We start from the raw sequence: 21,769 nt of genomic DNA on the forward strand, positions 1-21,769 counted from the left end.
CCCAAATCATAAAGGAGATGGTCATTTGTGTAACTTCACCCCTATTAGAGTACCTGATTCTAATATTCTATCACAGGACTTTCCTCTATAATACTTCACAAAAATGTTCTTCTGAACAAAGAATACAGACTTTGTCATCTGGGATAAGTTTTAACATATCCTAAGTTTGGGTGGTATTCATCCATTTATGTAATATTCGTGTACCAATTACCAGTTACTGGCTAGATATGGTGATGTAGTCTTTTTTTAAGTTTATTTATTTATTTAGAGAGAGAGTGTGTGTGCATGTGCAGGAGGGGCAGAGAGAGGGAGGGAGAGAAAAAAACCAAGCAGGCTCTGTGCTGTCAGCAGAGAGTCCAATGTGGGGCTCAAAATCATGAACCATGAGATCATGACCTGAGCTAAAGTTGGAAGCTTAACCGACTGAGCCACCCTTGTGCCCCAGTGATGTAGTTTTAATTCATAATAACGTAAATGAGTGTGCAGTCATTTAGGGAACAAGAAGAATATATTCCCCAGTTATTTCTACCTAGTTAGATTGATTTGATTGATAGATAGGTAGATAGACACAATTTTCTTTATCATTGTATCCTTAATCATGACCTACGTATTAACAAAAGATGCTGGCTACAGAGATGCTGGTTATGGTAGCTTTAAGAGACATAGGAAGGACACAATCTAAGTAATAAACTTCCAAGATGGAGGAAGTGAATAAAGAGCAGTATTTCCTTTTTGTTTCTCTGTTACAAAGTTTCAAAGGAATCCTTTATGAATTGTGGACATTGATGAAGATATTGAATATTGTACCAAATTCTCTCTTCATTGTGAGTGTTCTTTGTCTCCATAGAGTGCATTGTTGTAGTGGCTTCTCATTTCCTCTGTAACTCTGGTCTTTCCACCACTTTGCATTTCTGCCCAACATTCATAAGGTGTTGATTGAGCACTTCCCATTTGCCAGGCACTATGTTAATCATGAGGTAAAATTATAGGTCAGACTGTGACTGTACCTTCTGGTGTTAGAGTACAAAACGATGATTAACAGATATCATTTGAACTGGATAAAATTGGATGCCTTAATAATTCATTAGTCATTTGCAGGTAGACTGATTTTTTTTCCTGTTATGATAGTAAATATAATTTTGACTTGAACTTAAGAATTACCTTTTAGAGTTTGATTCCACAGAACCAGGCAAATATAGAACATCATGGCACCAGTTAGGTATAGCTGCCTTGCTGTCCCATACTTTTTTTTATGTGGTTTTAATCATAAACATAGACTGGTTCAGCTTTCAAATAAGATTGGTAGAAGGTCTCATCATCATTGGGCATTTACAATTTTTCTGTGGCTCAGACTGAGAATCTAAATATGATTTGGTAGACTCATACATGTATTTGGTATTCTCTCTTCTGCTTTTCAGAAGGATTTAAGTATAGAAGAACTTAAGTCAACCATCATAGAATATGGAAACATTATAGAGGTATACCATAATAATCTCACAGTTTGCAAGGTGGGGTTGTTTAAATGTAAATCCCCCATTAGAGTAACACGTATAGCCTAATGTTGTATGTGATTCCAGAATTTACGAGGCGATAAAAACAAACTGGCTCATGAATTACAGCACTTGCAACAGGAACTTATCTTGTAAGTAGAGCAACTTCTCACCAGCCTTCTCTCTCTCATGTGCCTCCACCCTGCATTATTGGTCTGCTGAGCTATGTACAATTCTTTGTGCCACATTCATGATATTTTTCTCTCCTTTTCTGCAATAGATCTCCTTCTCAGTTTTCCATGACCCATGCTTTTTTCTTACTTTGAGATTAAGCAATCCTTTTGAATGCATGCATGGCATGCTGTTCTTACCTCTTTATTAACATACATCATCTTATAATTGTTTTTAAGTATGCACACTATGCTATCCAGGAGTCTACAGGAGCCACACAGATATCAAAAGTGAGCAAAATATTTGGGATAAGTGCACACATTTAGAAGAGTGACAACTGAGAAAAGTGTATTACCCAGATGAAGGCCAGTGAATCAAGAATATATGGGCCCAGTGTAGCTGTATCTTTTGATTTTTAAAAGAAAAGCCAGAAATCTAGATTTTCTCATTTTTAACTATTGGCTCTAGTTCTTAAAAAAAGAGAGAAAAAAAAAAAAGCATGGCCTACTTGTTTACAACCGCCTAGAGTCATTAGTCTGTGCTGGTCCTGGAGGACAGAGAATATTATTTCTCTCTATTACTAAGTACCTTATACAATCCTTGGCACACATGAGGGCTTACTGGAGTGATAAGCCCCATTTTGGTGACTTATAACATAGTCACATCTAACTGGACTGGATTATTATTTTCATTTTTCAAGAAATGGGATCCAGCTGAATGTTAGCGAAGAGTATAATAGTATCATCTCTGAAGAAGAAAAATCTTTACATTGTGAACTCACTCTTGCTCAATCTGCAGAGGTAAGTAATTATCATCAAATGCAAAACTTCATAAGATAAGACCATATGCAATAGCTTACTTCAGGTGAAGGTCCAAGCTTGCTGAAGAGCACCTGTGATATTTTGAGGAAATCTGTTGAATGTTTTTAGAATCCAAACCTAAAGTCTCTTAGCCTGAAAAAAAAATGGACCTTTTTCACGTTATGACTGAAAATCATAGTGAGGTTAAGGCTAAGATTGAAGAAGCATGTGTTCAGTGTATCCAGACTTTAGAAATCTGTATAGTCTTAATATTTTTTTAGGAGAAAGTACCTGTGCCTATCCCCGGGCCTGGGGTCCTGAAGACAACGATAGAGATCCCTGAACTATCTTTAGGTATTTCCCTAACCCCCCAAAATAAATGTATCTGACAAAAATAAAGATGCTTAGAAAAGTCATGAAATTTCTTTGCTCTAAAATGAAATTGTAGCATCCCAATGTAATGGCACTGATTATTACATTCTGAGCAGAAATTAGCATTTTTATGTTTTTCGTTAATTTAAAAATGCAAATGAATTATTACTTTAAAACATTTCTGTTAGGAAGACCCAGTTTTTTCAGCATGGGAGGAAATTATCAAAAGCCTTCTTGGGGATGAAATGTTGGAGATCCACCCCCCAAAGACTATATTTTTACTCCTTTGTACTTTCCAGTCTGTGCTTGTTGTGTTAGGAAATGCTTTGTTAGCAAATTGCTTTCTTTTCACCACTTTGATGGGCTTTCCATGTCTGTGGACGATGGATATGTCAGAATGTCCTCCTCCTGACAGCTGTGACATGACCTTGAAAGAAGAGGAAAAATGTCTTCAGGGCAAATGCTGTTTGAATTTCTCCTGCCAAGGATCCGGGGGCAACATATGCTGCCTTCATCTAAAGCTGTCTCCGGCAGCCTTGGACATTCTTCTGAGGGCTGTGCTTTCCTGACATTCTGTTTCAAATACTCATCATCTTACTGTGTTTTTGAAACCAGGCCAGACTGCCAGACTGAATGAAATGGTGGCAAATCTGCCACAGCAGTCCTCTGAGATGATAATGATGTCAAGATGCCAGCCTGTAAAGTTCTATACTTCTAAACAGGGGTTAAGCAGCTGGCAAAGTTCTGGCTCTGAGGTTTATCATTCTAATGGCTTAGGAAGTGTAGAAATAAGAGCTCTTGAAATGTTTTCCAATAGGCAACAAGAAGGAAGTTAAATGTGGTGTGGTCGTGTATCAAAAATACGATAGGAGACGGATGCTTTGGGAGAACCATAAGAATTTATCCTTTGGAAAACATCATCTGAGAGTGACTTTTATGAAAGGAGGAGACAAAAGAAACTAGTTTTTTGCGGTGGCGGTTATTGAACACCCTCCCCATAGTTTTTTTTTTTCTTGTGTATTTCTTTACCTTCCCCTATTTTCTTAAATTAGAACCATAGTGGTTTATATTATTCACATGTAAATGTTATCTATTGAATAAATGTTTTTCCTTAAGAATGAATAAATGTTAAGTTGACGTCATCCTAGAAAGAAAATGTAAGCTGTTGTTCGGTAACGTAGGAGGATTTCATAAAACAACTAGCACTCTCTGGTGGGGACAGTTATATTGACCCATGAATATCATTTGTATAAAAAAATAATGTTCTTTATTAGAATGACAGAGTTGTGGACACTTTAATAATTGTTTCAGGACAATGAAGTTGAGTGGCAGTGCAGTTTCACCAGTTTGTCATCTCTGGATATGTTGATGGACCAAGAAATGCTATTACTGAGAAAATTTGGACAAAAGGGAGTGGAATTCATAGCTGTCCTTCAAAAGCTGGTATTGTGTAACATGTACTGTGGTGATTCACTGGCTACGAACATTTGCAGATAGCTGATCTACAGTATGTTTGTGGAGTACAGGCATATCTGTGTTTTGTTGAGATTCAAATTAATCCTACTATGAAAAGAGATTTTTCTTAAACCTTCCTGAAGATGATCTTCCAGTTCTGGCTCAATCAGGACAAATAGGTTGATCATTCGTTATAAATTGTTCAAACTTATTTTTCCTACAGGCTAATCATTAGTATCAGAGGACTGAAGACATAGTATCTAGTGAACAGTTTCTTTCTGGCTAATAGTAGTACCTCTTATTCCATTTTGATTTTTGGCTAGAAATGAGATGGTTAGAGGAAGAAAACATCTTACCTTCACGTTGGTATTTCTAGACACTTTCATAGTACCTAGCGTATGGTAGGTAGTATTTAAAGAGTGGAAAAAGAAATCCATGAAAATGCTTGTTTCCTACTATTTGAGACAGGAATAAAAATGTGCATGTTTTGTCTTAAAAAATGATTCTATCTGTATATATTCAGCATATATGCAGCACCTGACAAGAGTTAGCATTTACACATGGCAATATCCCGGGATAAAGGAAAGTCATGGGTGGCATTAAATGAGAAAGAACTGTGTATGGTGTCTTAATTCTCTATAGAGAACCTTTGGTCTAAATTACTTCTTATATAATAGCATATGCCTTTCACCTGAATTCCCAGTTGAACATGTGGAATTCTTTCAGCACAAAGAAGTTTCTGAAGTTGAAACCCTCATGGATAGCTCTCTACAGTGGGTAACTGGTCCAGAACTTACTGTGAAAAAAAAGTGGGAGAACAAACTTACTGTAAGTGTTTTATGTGTTTGTGATTTTCCTATTTTTTCTTCTGCTTTATTAAACCAGGTAATATTATATGCAGTATCATTTCTAAGACTTTATGTAGTTTTCTGCTATCTCGGGCTGTTGATGTGTATGGAGTGTATGTCTGGGGATGTGTGTGAGTATGTACATGTGGGTGAAAGTAAGAGTATGAGGGTGAGGATAAGTGTGTGTAAGGGTGAAGGTAAGTGTGTCTAAGAGTGACAATAAGTGTGTGTGAACATGAGGGTAGCATAAGTGTGTGAGAGCATGAGGTAGGTGCGTGAAGGTAAGTGTGAAAATAAGTATGTGTGAGAGTAGGGAAAAGTATGGGAGAGCATGAAGATGTGTGTGTGAGGATAAGTGTGCATGAACATGAGGGGAAAAATGAGAGTGAGGACGTGTGATATGTACTAAAGAGACAGGATAAAATAATTGAATGGAAAACGTATTTTATTTGAATCTTGTGAGAACTGCTAGTCTAAGCTTGAATTTTTCTTTGACTTATTAAAATTGCTTAAATTTGAAAAAAAAATTGCTTAAATTTGATGGAATAATTATTGTGCAAAGGAATGTTATTCCTGAGATTCTGATAGTTTCATTATACCAGAAATTAGCAGAACATTGGAAAAATGAGAACTTAGGTAACTATTTCCTGTTTGGTTATAAAGGAAGCATAAAAGAAGAAATCTCCTTATCTCTTATCTTATTATCTCTACTTCTTGGCTGCCAGACAACTTTCTAACATCCATAAGTTTCCTAAGTTAAGCTCAAGCAAGAAGTGAACTCTGAAATACTAATTTCAACCTCCTTGACAAACCCTTTTTTGTTTTAATTGCTTTTGAGTATGCTAATGAACAAATACTGATTTCATTGCATTTCCTTGCCCCATTCTATTCTAAAGCAGTTGTGATGATTGATGAAATGGTTAGGGACTGCTTATATTAAAAAAGCTCAATTTTAGTCACATAATAGGCACGCAATATGTACTTGTTAAATTGAGATAATGGGTCCAAAAAATAATCTTTGGACAGTTGAGACTTGGTATCTGTTCAGTTAGAAGTTTAGTGTCTAATAACCATGAATACGATTGAGATGGGAATGGCCTGTCATTTGTTTATATTTAACACTGGAATAGTGGAGTTTGTTTTGTGACTTTTCTTGTAGGAAGTCAAATATAAAATGGAAGAGAAACTAAATCTTTGCATATTAACGCTGAACACCTTGGGAAGCCAGAAAAAATCTCTTGATAAAGAATCTGTCAAATTAATAGAGATTTTGAAGAGATTCAGGCTGGAATATTTTTATTTCAGAAAAGAATTTCTTTCCAGGTGATGGTCATTTATCTGCAAGAAACCCATGCTTTGTATAATGACACGTTTGGGATTGTACCACGGCATTCAGTTTACTTTTTTCAAGTTGTATGCATTGATTTCAGATGATGATTTCACTCTTTCAAGGAAGGCATTTTGTCTGATAATTTTGAATTATGAAGTAGCATGAAATTGACATAAATATATTCAACTTATATATTGCAATAAATTGCAAGTAGTGAACTTTAAAATTTGTGGAAACCTATTGTATAAGGAGTTATTTTCCCTAAAGAAGAAAATTGGAATTATAGAATATAGAACTCTCTTAATCAGAAAGGACTTCAGAGATCATTTAGTAAAACCTTATAATTTTACACAGGACTGAAGCATAAGGATTTAAAGTGAATTGGTCAAGACCTTAGGGTTATTAATGGGAACTCTACAAAGAAATCTATTATTAATGGAAGAATTTGAGTCTGTTGACTCCTGTCCCATCTGGCTTCATTTTCTGCCTCAGTATACAATGTATTTATTGCACTGGGCACTAGTCAATTATATTTCAAGTAAGAGAAGTCAGGGAATAGAGGACTCTAAATGTAAAATAATTTACTATCTTACTCTCACCTTCATTCTTAATTCACCAAATTCTTGAAATTTGTGCCCTCTGTAAGCCACATACTAAACAAGGACAGCCAGTAACATCTTTTGTTGACCACTATTTATGTATCTGCTAGTACCACACTAAGAATCCCCTTAAGAAATGCTTTTTTGGTGAGTGAATGAACATGGGTGTATAGTGTATTTGAATAAGATTAAAAAAAAAATGTAGTTAGAGACTGAAGTTGCTTAAAGAAAGTAGCCCGAAGAAACTGTTTTATTCCCACCCCACCCCACCCCAATAAGAAAATTAGATACCAGAAAGAGGTTAATACCAGAAGGAGCTCTCTCAAGAAAATGATCATCTACTCTCCCTAAGAAGCAGGGAGCCCAGACTTCCCCATAGTGGTGTGTGGGTTAAGTGGATATGCAGCTTCTTTACACAGATAACATCTCCACAAAAGGGAGCGTTAAAATTCTTCTTTTTAGCAACAAAGACCTATTTGGAGAGAGTCATTTCTGAATAAGTGAATCTTCTATATTCTATAAGACTCACAAGCAGCCCAACTAAGTAACAATAGGTGAACTTTGTTGAGAGCTTACTGTGTTAGATGTAGTGTTAAGAATTTGACACTCATTTATCTTGAGAGTTTCAGAGATTCATTCAAGGTTGCCCAAGAGGGATTATTAAGCGGCAGCTGGGATCAGACCTAAATGTGTGTAACTTCAAAACCCGTGTTCTTTCAACTATTAATCCCCTACCATCCTCTTGTTAAAATTGGATGAAATATTCATTAAAAATATTCTGGGAACCTGGTATTGAGCAGGTTAAGCCCAACTGGTTAAACCCCTGCCTTCCGGATATAATTTTAAATAGACAAAACCATTTAGTGGCTACACAAAAAATGATTTGGCTATAAGTTTTAAACAAGTAAGCCTTATCTATGAGTAGGGAGTATTTTGTGGGGATTAAAGTAAGAATTCTATGTTTAGAAATATTTATTAAAGGTAAACTCTCAGGGGCCGTTTTCTGGGAAGGAGAAGGCTTTCATTCTGTTGTAAAATAAATAGGCTTAAGTACTGAGGAATGGAAAGAATTGAATGAGTCAAGGAGAGGCAATGAAAGGAAAAACTGCTCTTGAAAGTCTCAGGGAGTGTAAAGTATGTCATTTGTGCAACACCCAATTGCCAACTCCTTGTCAGTTATTTTTCTAAATGCTAGAAAATTAACTAAGACAGAAATCTCTGCATCCATGAAACTAGTATTTTTAAGGTATTCAAAGAGTGAACAAATAAACATGTAACTATATACTATAATACCAGGCAATGGTGGTAAGTGATATAAAGAAAATTAAGAGAATAAGAAGACCAGGAATGATGGGGCAGGAGGACCAAATTTTAGAAGGAAGGGCCAGTAAAGCCTTGTCTGTGATTGGTAAATTTAGTAGATAGCTGAACAAAGTGAGAGTATGAGCTAAGAGATGATCTGGGAAGGGTTTTAGTCAGAGGAATTAGCTAGTGCAAAGGCCCTGAGGTTTTAATGAGCTTGCATGTTTGAGCCACTGAGTTAGAAACTATTTCAATAGTGTAGGTGAAGGAGTGTAACATGAGTCAGGGTGAGCAAGGAGATAAGAAATGGTTGGATTCAAACTTTATTTTGAGGATGGGTCAGATCTTACATGCTAGTGAATTTGATGTGGGAATACAAAAAAGTGTCATCCTTGACTTACAGCATTGTTGTTGGTTTTTTGTGTTTTTTTTTTTTCTGAAAACTAGGTAAATGGGGTTCTCTTTGGATAGTGAAGTTTCAGGGAGAATCAGATGACAGGAGTAGAAATCAAGATTTAGCATTAGGACATGTTAGCAAGGAGATATTGAATTTAAAAACACACTCAAAGCTGATACTATATATATCTTAACACAATAATGCAAGTCACTATGGAAGAAACATCTTCAAAGATTTAAAATCTCTTGAATATCTTTAGTAGCTAGTACTGTCTAATTCTTTAAAAGCTATTTTTAAGACTTAATCACAAAGTGCATTATAGGTGCAAATATATGTAATATATATGATTAAAGTTGTAATTAAATATGGATTTCTGTTGGTCCTTACAATCCTTTTGCTTTCCCTTGGAAGATAATGGACAGTCTTGAGAGCTTAGACTATTACAAAAGAGAAAAGTTGGTAAAACTGATGTCTTAAGAAGAAGAAGAGGAAGAGGAAGAGGAAGAGGTAATGTCAGCAAGAAGGTCAAATAGGAAGCCCTGGGCCTTCCTTCCCTCATGGGATATACTGATTCAACAGTGATACATGAACAAATTCACTTTTCTGAGAAATTCAGAAACTAGTTGGGAGGCTCTGCACCTGGGTGGATGTGAAACCAGCCACATCAACGCTGGTAGAAAAATTCTAGATACCCTGTCAGTGTCATTCCTGCTCCAGGTATAGGACCATGTGATCAGAAGGAATCCCCCAGCATCCGGCTTCTCCCTGGGAAGAAAAGAATCAGACTGTGTGTCCACATTCCAACATTTCTGAGGACTTGCCAAGATAGTGGCTTTTGACTCAACTGTCTCAAAGTGCAGATGGAACTGGGCATACTGTAGACACTTAGGGGACACTAAGAACAGTGATGGCAGGTGGAACTAGCACACAAGTACTCATCATAGTGCCCTAGCTCAGAACAAAGAAAACAGATGAAAAACCCCAGATCTTAGCTTCTCCCTAGGGAAGGAAAAGAATAGGATCACTTTTCTGAGGGGTGTCTAAAAGACTGGCTTCTGTCACACCCATCTTAGAGCAATGTTACTATCATACTCTAGACACTTAGGCTCCAATTAGGATGATAATGGTGATTTGAATTAGCATGAAGACTTGCAAGCCCCCAGAACTCTGCCCAAACTGATTGATAAAGGTTTTCTCCTGTATATATGAGTCCAGGCTATGGAGACTGGGAGAAGTGGTTGTTTTTTCTGAAGTGCAGATACTGACACAGAGTCAGAAGAAATGAAGAAGCAAAATCTCCAAAAACTGTCACTAATTGAATCAGAGAAATGATTTACCTCAAAGACAATTCAAAATAACTGTCATAAAGATGTTCAATGAGATCAGGTAAAGGTAAATATATATAGAGAGGAATATAGAATACTGTAATATTATAGCAGTGATAAGCAAATCACTTAATTATAAGATAAAAGTTTAAAAATTGTAAGTATATAAAATGATAAAAATAAAGTACACAATAAAAATTTGTAAGTTGCGTCAGTAACAAAGGGGGGGAGGGGAGATGTAAAAGTATAGTTTTTGTATGTGATTGAAGTTAAGTTGTTGTCAGCTTAAAATACTGTTATATTTTATGTAAGCCCCATGGTAACCACAAAGAAAATATCTGTAGAAGATACACAAAAGAAAAAGGAGTCAAGAACTATTAATCAAAAAAAAAAAAAAAAAAAAAGAAAGAAACACGAAGACAAGGGAGGAAAAAGGAACAAAAGAACTGCAAGACACAAAACAATGAAAAATGGTCACAGTAAAAAGGGGTCATAAAGGTCCCTCTTTATCAACAATTACTTTAAATGTACATAAACTTTCCAATCAAAAGACATAGACTGGCTGAATAGATTCAAAAACAAGATCCAACTATATGCTGTCTGCGAGACTCCCTTCAGATGTAAGGACACACATAGGCTGAAAGTGAAGGGTTAAAAAAGATAATCCAGGCAAATAATGGCCAAAGGAGAGTCAGAGTGGCTATACTTACATCAGAGAAAAGACTTTAAGTCAAAAATTGTCACAAGAGACAAAGGGAGGGCAGTATACGGTGATAAAAAAGGATCAGTTCACTAGGAAGATATTACAATTAAAAATACATATGCATTCAGTATCAGAGCATGTAAACATATAAACCATATATTGACAGAATGGAAGGAATAACTAGCAATATAATAGGAGACTTAAATATACCACTTTCAATAATGGATAGAACATCGAGGCAGAAGATCAATAAGGAAACAACATACTTGAATATTATAGACCAAATGGACCTAACAGACACTTACAGAACATTCTACCCTATAGCTACAGAATATACATGCTTCTCAAAGGCACATGGAACTTTCTGCAGGATCACATGTTAAGTCACAAAACAAGTTTTATCAAATTTAAGAAGATGGAAATTATACTATCTTTTACAACCACAGTGGAATAGAACCGGAAATCATAGCAGAGGAAAACTGGCAAATTCACAAATATTTAGAAATTAGCACACTGCTGAAAAACCACAAAGAAGAAATTACAAGGGAAATTAGAAAATATCTTGAGACAAAATTGAGCACAACATATCAAAATATATAGTATGCAGAAAAAGCAGTACTAAAAGAGAAGTGAATGGTGACAAATGTGCCTACATTAAAAAGAAGGAAGATCTCAAGTTAACAGCCTAACTTTGTAGCTCAAGAAACCAGAAGAAGAAGAACTAAGATCAAAATTAGAACAAGGAAGGAAATAATAAAGATCAGAGCATAAATAAATGAAACAGAGAATAGAAAAACTCTTTAAATAAAAATCAATAAAACTGAGTTGGCTTTTAAAAATTTTAATTTTTAAAATATCTCCAATTTATAATTTCAACTCTAGCAGAATATAGTTATTAGTTTCAAGTGTACAATATGGTTGTTCAACAATTCTATACATTACTCAGTGCTCACCATGATACATGTATTCTTATGCCCTTCACCTATTTCACCCATCCCCCACCCACCTCTAGTAACCATCAGTTCTCTATATTTAAAAGACTTGTTTTTTGTGTGTGTGTTTGTCTTTTTTTTCCCCCTTTATTCATTTATTTTGTTTCATAAATTCCATGAATGAAATCATGGTATTTTTCTTTCTCTGACAGATCTAGGTCCATCCATGCTATTACAAATGGCAAGATTTTATTCTTGTTTTATGGCTGAGTAATATTCTCTGTGTGTGTGTGTGTGTGTGTGTGTGTGTGTCTATATATATATATATATATATATATATATATATATATATATATCACACCTTGTTTATCCTTTCATCAATCAGTGGACACTTAGGTTACTTCCATAATTTGGCTATTGCAAATAATGTTGCAATAAACAAGAGTGCATATATCTTTTTGAATTAGCATTTTTGTATTCTTTGTGTAAATACCCAGTAATGGAATTACTGGGTCATATGGTAATTATCTTTTTAACGTTTTGGGGAACCTCCATACCGTTTTCCACAGTGTACGCTCACCAACAATAGTGCACAGCATTCTTTTTAGCTCACATCTTTGCCAACACTTCTTGTTTCTTGTATTTTTAATTTTGGCCATTCTGACAGGTATGAGGTGGTATCTCATTGTGGTTTTGATTTGAATTTTTCTGATGGTGAGTGATGCTGAGCATTTTTCATGTCTCATTGGCCATCTATGTGTCTTTGGAGCAATGTATGTTCATGTCTTCTGCCCATTTTTTAATTGGATTATTTGTTTTGGGCTGTTGAGTTGCAGAAGTTCTTTATATATTTTGGATACTAACCCTTTATTGGATGTCATTTGCAGATATTTTCTCCTATTCCATAGTTTGCCTTTTAGCTTTGTTGATTGTTTCCTTGGCTCTGCTGTAGGTTTTTATTTTGATGTACTCCCAATAATTTATTTTTGCTTTTATTTCCCTTGCCTCAGGAGACAAATCTAGAAAAATGTTGCTACAGCTGATGTCAGAGAAATTATTGCCTGTGCTCTCTTCTAGGATTGTTATGGCTTCAGGTCTTACATTTAGGTCTCTAATCCATTTTGAGTTTAGTTTTGTTTTTGGTATATGAAAGTGGTCTGGTTTCATTCTTTTGCATGTAGCTGTCCAATTTTCCCCAACACCATTTGTTGAAGACAGTGTGTGTCCCACTGCATATCCTTATCTCCCTTGTCATAGGTTAATTAACCATGTAAGCATGGGTTTATTTCTGGGCTGTCTATTCTGTTATGTTGATGTGTCTATTTTTGTGCTGGTACCATACAGTTTTCACTACTATGGATTTGAGTACATTTTGAAATCTGGGATTGTGATAGTACTAATTTTGTTCTTTTTTCAAGATTACTTTGGCAATTTGGGGTCTTCATGGTTTCATACAAATTTTAGGATTACATGTTCTAGCTCTGTGAAAAATGCTGTTGGTATTTTGATAGAGATTGCATTAAATCTGTAGATTGCTTTGGGTAATATGGACATTTTAACAATATTTGTTCTCCCAATCCATGAGCGTGGGCTATCTTTCCATTTGTTTGTGTTGTCCTTCAGTTTCTTTCATCAGTGTTTTATAGTTGTCAGTGTATAGTTCTTTCACCTCCTTGGTATGTTTATTCCTAGATATTTTATTATTTTTGGTGTGCAATTATAAATGGGATTGTTGTATTCATTTCCCTTTCTGCTACTTCATTATTAGTGTATAGAGACACAAAATTTCTGTGTATTGATTTTATATCTTGCAACTTTACTGAATTCATTTAATAGTTCTAATAGTTTTTTGGTGGAGTCTCTAGGGTTTTTTATATATAGTGTCATATCATCTGCAAACAGTGAAAGTTTTACTACCAATTTGGATGCCTTTTATTTCTTGTTTGATTGCTATGGTTAGGACTTCAAGTACAATGTTGAGTAGTAGTGGTGAGAGTGGACACCCTTGACTTGTTCCTGATCTTAGAGGGAAAGCTCCGTTTTTCTCAATTGAGTGTGATGTTAACTGTTGCTTTTCATATATGGCCTTTATTGTGTTGAGGTATGTTCCCCTCTAAACCTTCTTTGTTGGGGGTTTGTATCATGAATGGATGTTGTACTTTGTCAAATTCTTTTTCTGTATCTATTGAAATGGTCATGTGGTTTTTATCTTTTGTCAATGTTACATGTCATGTTGATTGATTTGTGAATGTTTAATTATCTTTGCATCCCAGGAATAAATCTCAGTCATGGTGAATGATTTTTTTAATGTACTGTTGGCTTTGGTTTGCTAGTATTTTGTGGATGATTTTTGTGTATATGGTTATTAGAAGTATTGGCCTGTAGTTTTTTCTTTTTTCTTTTCTTTTTTTTTTTTTTTTTTTTTGTTTTTGTTTTCTTTGTTGTTGTGTCTATATCTGATTTTGGTATCAGGGTAATCTTGGCCACATAGAATGAGTTTGGAAGCTTTCATTTCTCTTCTATTTTTTGAAAGGTTTGAGAAGAATAGGCATTAACTCTTCCTTTGAAACCCAGTGGTCCTGGACTTATTTGTTGGGAGTTTTAAAAAAATTACAGATTCAATCACATTGCTGGTAACCGGTCTGTTTGAATTCTCTGTTTCCTTCTGATTCAGTTTTGGGAGGTTATATGTTTCTAGGAATTTATCCATTTCTTCTAAGTTGTCCAATTTGTTGGCATATAATTTTTCATAATATTCTCTTATAAGCTTTTATATTTCTGTGGTGGTGTTTATTTCTCCTCTTTCTTATTTTGAGTTCTCTCTTTCTCTCTTGAGTCTGGCTAAAGGTTTATAAATTTTGTTGATCCTTCCAAAGAACCAGTTTTTGGTTTTATTGATATGTTCTATTGTTTTCTCTGTTTCTATTTCATTTACTTTTGCTCTTATTATTATTCCCTTCTCCTGGTTTTGGAATTTGTTCTTCTTTTTCTAGCTCCTTTAGATGTATGGCTAGGTTGTTTGAGATTTTTCTTGCTTCTTGTGGTAGGTCTGTATTGCTATAAAGTTTACTCTTAGAAGAGATTTTACTACATCCCAAACATTTTTGTACCATTAGTTTCTGCTTTCATTTGTCTCCATGTAATTTTTGAATTCCTCTTTGATTTCTTGGCTGACCCATTCATTGTTTAGTAGCATGTTATTTAACTTCCATGTATTTGCGTTCTTTGGAAATTTTTTCTTGTGGTTGATTTCTAGTTTCATGGTACTGTGGTTGGAAAAGATGCATAGTATGACTTCAATTATTTTGAATTTGTTGAGACTTATTTTGTGGCCTAATATGTGATCTGTTCTATGTGTACTTGAAAAGGATGTGTATTTTACTGTTTTAGAATAGACTGTTCTGAATATATCTGTTAGATCTATCTAGTCCAATGTGTCATTCAAAAACACTCTTTTCTTGTTGATTTTCTGTTTGGATGATCTATCCTTGCATGTAAGTGGGATGTTAAAGTCTCTTACTATTATTGTATGGCTATTGATTATTAACTTTATGTAATTAGGTTCTTTTTGTATTTGGATGTTTCCATGTTAGGTGCATAAATATTTATAATTGTTAAATCTTATTTTTGCATTGTTCCCTTTAAGATTATATACTGTCTTTCTTTGTCTCTTCTTACAGTCTTTGTTTTAAAGTCTCTTTTTGTCTGATTTAAGTATTGCTCCTCTGGTTTTCTTTTACTTCCATTTACATGATAAATGCTCTTCCATCCATTCACTTTCAATCTGCATGTGTCTTTAGGTCTGAAATGAGTCCCTTGTAGGCAGCATATAGATAGGTCTTGTTTTTTTATCCACTCCATCTCCTTACATCTTTTGATTGGAGCTTTTAGTCCATTTACATCCAAAGTAATTACTGATCATTATATATTTATTGCCATTTTGTTATTTGTTTTATCACTGTTTTATAGTTTTCTATTCCTTTCTTCTGTCATGGTTTGCTGGTTTTCTTTGTGATATACTTGGATTTCTTTCTTTTCATATCTATTACCAGCTTTTGATTTGTGGTTTCCATTAAGTTTTTCTATATTATATTTTTGATATAGCAGTCTATAGTATTTTGATGGTTGTTTAAGTTTGAACTCATTCTAAAAGCACTAAATTTTTACTCCTCTCCCTCCACAATTTAGGTATATGGTGTCATACTTTACATCTCTTACTTTGTGAATCCCTTGGCTGATTTTTATAGATACACTTAACTGTAGTGATTTAGTGCATCCTACTTTTCTCATTCCTACTTATAGTCATTCTTTTCCACTCAGAGTCCCCTTTAACATTTCTTGTAAGGTTTGTTTAGTAGTAAATTTCTTTAAATTTTTTTTCTCTGAAAACCTCATCTCTCCTATTCTGAGTGGTAGCTTTGCTAGATAGAGCATTCTTGGTTGCAGATTTTTTCTTTGAACACTTTGAATATATCATTCTACTCTTTTCTGGCCTGCAAAGTGACTGCTCAAACATCAGTGGATAGCCTTATGGGGACTCCCTTGAAGGCAATTGCTTTCCTCATGCTGTTTTAAAAATGCTCTTAATTGCTACATTTTGATCTTAATTACTCTGTGTCTTGGTGTGGCCCTCCTTAGGTCAATTTTGTTTGGGACTTTCCTCATTGCCTCATTGATCTGAATTTGTGTTTCCTTCCCCAGATTCAGGTAGTTTTCAGGGATTATTTATTCAAATGTATTTTATGCCCCCTTTGCTCTCTTTTCCTTCTGGGATCCTTATGATGTGAATGTTATTATGCTTCATCAGGTCATTGAGTTCTATTACTCTATTTTCATTTATTATTTTTTTCTTTCTCATGTTCAGCTAGATTGCTTTCTACTATTCTGTCCTCCAGATCACTGATCTGTTCTGCTTCTTTTAATGTATTTTATTTTATTTTTGTACATAATGCAGCTGATTTATTTTTTTTTTAATATGAAATTTACTGTCAGATTGGTTTCCATACAACAGCCAGTGCTCATCCCAACAGGTGCCCTCCTCAATACCCATCACCCACCCTCCCCTCCCTCCCACCCCCCATCAACCCTCAGTTTGTTCTCAGTCTTTAAGAGTCTCTTATGTTGTGGCTCCCTCCCTCCCTAACCTCTTTTTTTTTTTCTTCCCTTGCCCCATGGTCTTCTGTTAAGTTTCTCAGGATCCACATAAGAATGAAAACATATGGTATCTGTCCTTCTCTGTATGATTTATTTCACTTAGCATAACACTCTCCAATTCCATCCACGTTGCTACAAAAGGCCGTATTTCATTCTTTTTCATTGCCATGTAGTATTCCATTGTGTATATAAACCACAATTTCTTTATACATTCATCAGTTGATGGACATTTAGGCTCTTGTTGAAAGTGCTGCTATTAACATTGGGTTACAAGTGCCCCTATGCATCAGCAGTCCTGTATCCAGTGGGTAAATTCCTAGCAGTGCTATTGCTGGGTCATAGGGTAGATCTATTTTTAATTTTTTGAGGAACCTCCACACTGTTTTCCAGAGTGGCTGCACCAGTTTGCATTCCCACCAGTAGTGCAAAAGAGATCCTCTTTCTCCACATCCTCACCAACATTGGCTGTTGCCTGAGTTGTTCATGTTAGTGTGAGGTTCATGGTGTGAGGTGGTATCTCAATGTGGTTTTGATTTGTATTTCCTGGATGATGAGTGATGTCGAGCATCTTCTCATGTACCTGTCAGGCCATCTGTTGGCCTGACACATCTTTAGAGAAGTGTCTATTCATGTTTTGTGCCCATTTCTTCACTGGATTATTTATTTTTCGGGTGTGGAGTTTGGTGAGCTCTTTATAGATTTTGGATACTAGCCCTTTGTCCGATATGTCATTTGCAAATATCTTTTCCCATTCCGTTGGTTGCCTTTTAGTTTTGTTGATTGTTTCCTTTGCTATGCAGAAGCTTTTTATCTTCATGAGGTCCCAGTAGTTCATTTTTGCTTTTAATTCCCTTGCCTTTGGGGATGCGTCAAGTAAGAAATGGCTGCAGCTGAGGTCAGAGAGGTTTTTTCCTGCTTTCTCCTCTAGGGTTTTGATGGTTTCCTGTCTCACATTCAGGTCCTTTATCCATTTTGAGTTTATTTTTGTGAATGATGTAAGAAAGTTGTCTAGTTTCATCCTTCTGCATGTTGCTGTCCAGTTCTCCCAGCACCATTTGTTAAAGAGACTGTCTTTTTTCTATTGGATATTCTTTCCTGCTTTGTCAAAGATGAGTTGGCCATACTTTTGTGGGTCTAATTGTAGGGTTTCTATTCTATTCCATTGGTCTATGTGTATGCTTTTGTGCCAATACCATGCTGTCTTGATGATTACAGCTTTGTAGTAGAGGCTAACATCTGGGATTGTGATGCCTCCTGCTTTGGTGGTCATCTTCAAGATTACTTTGGCTATTTGGGGTCTTTTGTGGTTCCATAGAAATTTTATGATTGCTTTTTCTAGCTTTGAGAAGAATGCTGGTGCAATTTTGATTGGGATTGCATTGAATGTGTAGATAGCTTTGGGTAGTATTGACATTTTAACAATATTTATTCTTCCAATCCTTGAGTATGGAATGTTTTTCCATTTCTTTATGTCTTCTTCAATTTCCTTCATAAGCTTTCTATAGTCAGCATACAGATATTTTACATCTTTGTTTAGGTTGATTCCTAGGTATTTTATGATTCTTGGTGCAATTGTGAATGGGATCAGTTTCTTTATTTGTCTTTCTGTTGCTTCATTGTTAGTGTATAAGAATGCAACTGATTTCTGTACATTGATTTTGTATCCTGCAACTTTGCTGAAAACATGTATCAGTTCTAGCAGACTTTTGGTGGAGTCTATCAGGTTTTCCATGTATAATATCATGTCATCTGCAAAAAGTGAAAGCTTGACTTCATCTTTGCCAATTTTGATGCCTTTGATTTCCTTTTGTTGTCTGATTGCTGATGCTAGCACTTCCAACACTATGTTAAACAACAGTGGTGAGAGTGGACATCCCTGTCGTGTTCCTGATCTCAGGGAAAAAGCTCTCAGTTTTTCCCCATTGAGGATATTAGCTGTGGGCTTTTCATAAGTGGCTTTTATGATGTTTAAGTATGTTCCTTCTATCCCGACTTTCTCAAGGGTTTTTATTAAGAAATGATGCTGAATTTTGTCAAATGCTTTTTCTGCATCGATTGACAGGATCCTATGGTTCTTATCTTTTCTTTTATTAATGTGATCTATCATGTTGATTGATTTGCGAATGTTGAACCAGCCCTGCATTCCAGGAATGAATCCCACTTGATCATGGTGATAATTCTTTTTATATGCTGTTGAATTCGATTTGCTAGTGTCTTATTGAGAATTTTTGCATCCATATTCATCAGGGATATTGGCCTGTAGTTCTCTTTTTTTACTGGGTCTCTGTCTAGTTTAGGAATCAAAGTAATGCTGGCTTCATAGAATGAGTCTGGAAGTTTTCCTTCCATTTCTATTTTTTTGAATAGCTTGAGAAAGATAGGTATTATCTCTGCTTTCTTTCTTTCTTTCTTTCTTTCTTTCTTTCTTTCTTTCCTTTTTAAATTTTTTTAACGTTTATTTATTTTTGAGACAGAGAGAGACAGAGCATGAATGGGGGGAGGGTCAGAGAGAGGGAGACACAGAATCGGAAACAGGCTCCAGGCTCTGAGCTGTCAGCACAGAGCCAGACGCGGGGCTCGAACTCACAGACCGCGAGATCGTGACCTGAGCCAAAGTCGGCCGCTCAACCAACTGAGCCACCCAGGCACCCCAATTTATTTATTTTTTTAACATTTATTTATTTTTGAGACAGAGAGAAAGCATGAACAGGGGAGGGTCAGAGAAAGAGGGAGACACAGAATCTGAAACAGGCTCCAGGCTCTGAGCTGCCAGGCAGCCCCACTGGAGGGATGGATCCACAGAAGCACAGCGTTGGGTGTTTGCGCAGTGCAAGAAAGTTCGGTGACAGAAACTGGTTCCGTTTGGGATTTTAGCTGGGGCATGGGAGAGGGAGATGGCACTGGCCAGCGCCTTTGTTCTCTGCTGAGCTGAACTCTGTCTTCTGGGGCTCAACACCTCTCCCTCCCATTGTCCTCTCGCCCTCCCGCTCTCCGAGCAGAGCTGTTGACTTATAACATTCCAGATGTTAAGTCCCGCTAGCTGTCAGAACTCATGGAGTCCGGCCCCTCTGCTTTTGCAAGCCAGGCTCGGGGGCTCTGCCTTGCAGGGCGGGCTGCCCCTCCACCTCCCCAGCTCCCTCCCACCAGTTCGTGTAGCGCGTACCGCCTCTCCGCCCTTCCTACCCTCTTCCGTGGGCCTCTTGTCTATGCTTGGCTCCAGATAGTCCATTCTGCTAGTCTTCTGGTGGTTATCAGGGTAAATTATGCAGATGCGGGTGGAATCTAAGCAATCAGCAGGACGAGGTGAGCCCAGCATCATCCTATGCTGCCGTCTTCTCCCCTTCTTCTACCTAATGTGTTTTAAATTTCAGTTATTGAACTGTTTATCTCTGATTGGTTCTATTTTATGTTTTCTATCTCTTTGTTGAGTGTCTCACTGAAATCCTCCAATCTTTTCTCAAGTCCATTGAGTACCATTATTACCATTATTTTAAATTCTCTAACAGGCATATTATCTCTGTTTTGTTTAGGTCTCTTGCTGTCATTTTGACTTGTTCTTTCATTTGGGACATAATCCTCTGTCTCTCTCTCTCTCTTTTTTCTTTTTTTCTTTTTTTCTTTTTGTCTAATTCTCTGTGTCTCTTTCTATCTGTTAGGAAAGTCAGCAATGTCTCCTGTTCTTGAAAGTAGTGGCCTTATGAAGAAGACATCCTGTGGAGCTCCGCAGTGCCATGTCCCCTGTTTACCAGAACCTGATCCTTCAGGAGTGTTTCCTATGTGTGTTGCATGTACACTGGTAATATGGCTGAGCAACATTTGCCTTCAATCCAGTCATCTGCGATGGCTCTCCTTGCCTGTTGTGGTCATAGTTTGGTACTTGTGTTGTTAATGGGCCAGTCTGGGACCACCCGGGCTGGATTTGTCCCAGACCAGGACTTTGCCAGACCTGTAGTAGCACCAAACTTCAAGGTTCTCTACCTTTGGTGTCCCATGAGAAGCTGTCATTGGTGGGTAAAGAGCAGTTCTTGGAGAACTCTTCCAAAGATCCCTCCCCCTCCAGCACCTGCTCTGAGATAAGTGAATAACTCTCCCTCCCATATACCCCGGATATATTTCAAACTGCTGCTTCTATGCTGTATCTTGGTGGGACTATTAGGCCCCTCTGGTTTTCAAAGCCCAACATTATGGGAATTCATCTTCCCACTGTGGCTCCCCCATGCCTGAGATGCTTGGTGTGGGGTCTCCTTCTCTCCCCTCTCTGTGCCAGTGGCATCCTTCCTTCCAACAGACAGTCCCATGAGTCATTTTGGCTCCTGACCATGTCTCTGCCTTTCCTACCCTCTTCATTGTGGCCTCTTTTCTACATTTAGCTGTGGAAAATCTATTCTTTCAGTGTCTGGGTCACTTTATGGCTTGTTTACACTGATGTGTGTGTTATCTGGGCATATCTGTGGGATTAGGTGAGCCTAGGATCCTCCTCTTCTCCCATATTTCCTGAAAGTCTGAGTTGTGTTTTTTATTTTTTTATTTAAAAAAAATTTTTTTTAACGTTTATTCATTTTTGAGAGACAGAGACAGAGCATGAACGGGGAAGGGGCAGAGAGAGGGGGAGACACAGAATCTGAAGCAGGCTCCAGGCTCTGAGCCATCAGCCCAGAGCCTGATGCGGGGCTCAAACTCACGGACCACTAGATCATGACCTAAGCCAAAGTTGGATGCCCAACCGACTGAGCCACCCAGGCACCCCCGAGTTGTGTTTTTTGAAGATATAATTGACAAACCTATAGCTAGACTAAGAAAAAGAGTAGATTAAAATAAAATCAGAAACAAAAGAGGAGATATTACAACTGATGCTACAGTGTGGGGGTGGGTGGAAGGATCATAAAAGACC

The 21,769-nt window shown here is 36.7% G+C and overlaps 1 protein-coding gene across 1 annotated transcript in view; it reads left to right on the plus strand.

The window, feature by feature from the left end:
- IRAG2 (inositol 1,4,5-triphosphate receptor associated 2) overlaps positions 1 to 21,769 on the plus strand; it is a 135,275-nt gene that overhangs the window by 57,103 nt on the left and 56,403 nt on the right. Inside the window, exons 11-16 of the mRNA XM_042946085.1 lie at positions 1,419 to 1,478; positions 1,578 to 1,642; positions 2,362 to 2,461; positions 4,145 to 4,276; positions 5,015 to 5,116; positions 6,296 to 6,459. Coding sequence (XP_042802019.1) covers positions 1,419 to 1,478; positions 1,578 to 1,642; positions 2,362 to 2,461; positions 4,145 to 4,276; positions 5,015 to 5,116; positions 6,296 to 6,459 — 623 coding nt within the window. The remainder of the gene's footprint in view (positions 1 to 1,418; positions 1,479 to 1,577; positions 1,643 to 2,361; positions 2,462 to 4,144; positions 4,277 to 5,014; positions 5,117 to 6,295; positions 6,460 to 21,769) is intronic.

This window comes from Panthera leo, chromosome B4 (assembly GCF_018350215.1).
Source record: "Panthera leo isolate Ple1 chromosome B4, P.leo_Ple1_pat1.1, whole genome shotgun sequence".
Lineage (NCBI taxonomy): Eukaryota > Metazoa > Chordata > Mammalia > Carnivora > Felidae > Panthera > Panthera leo.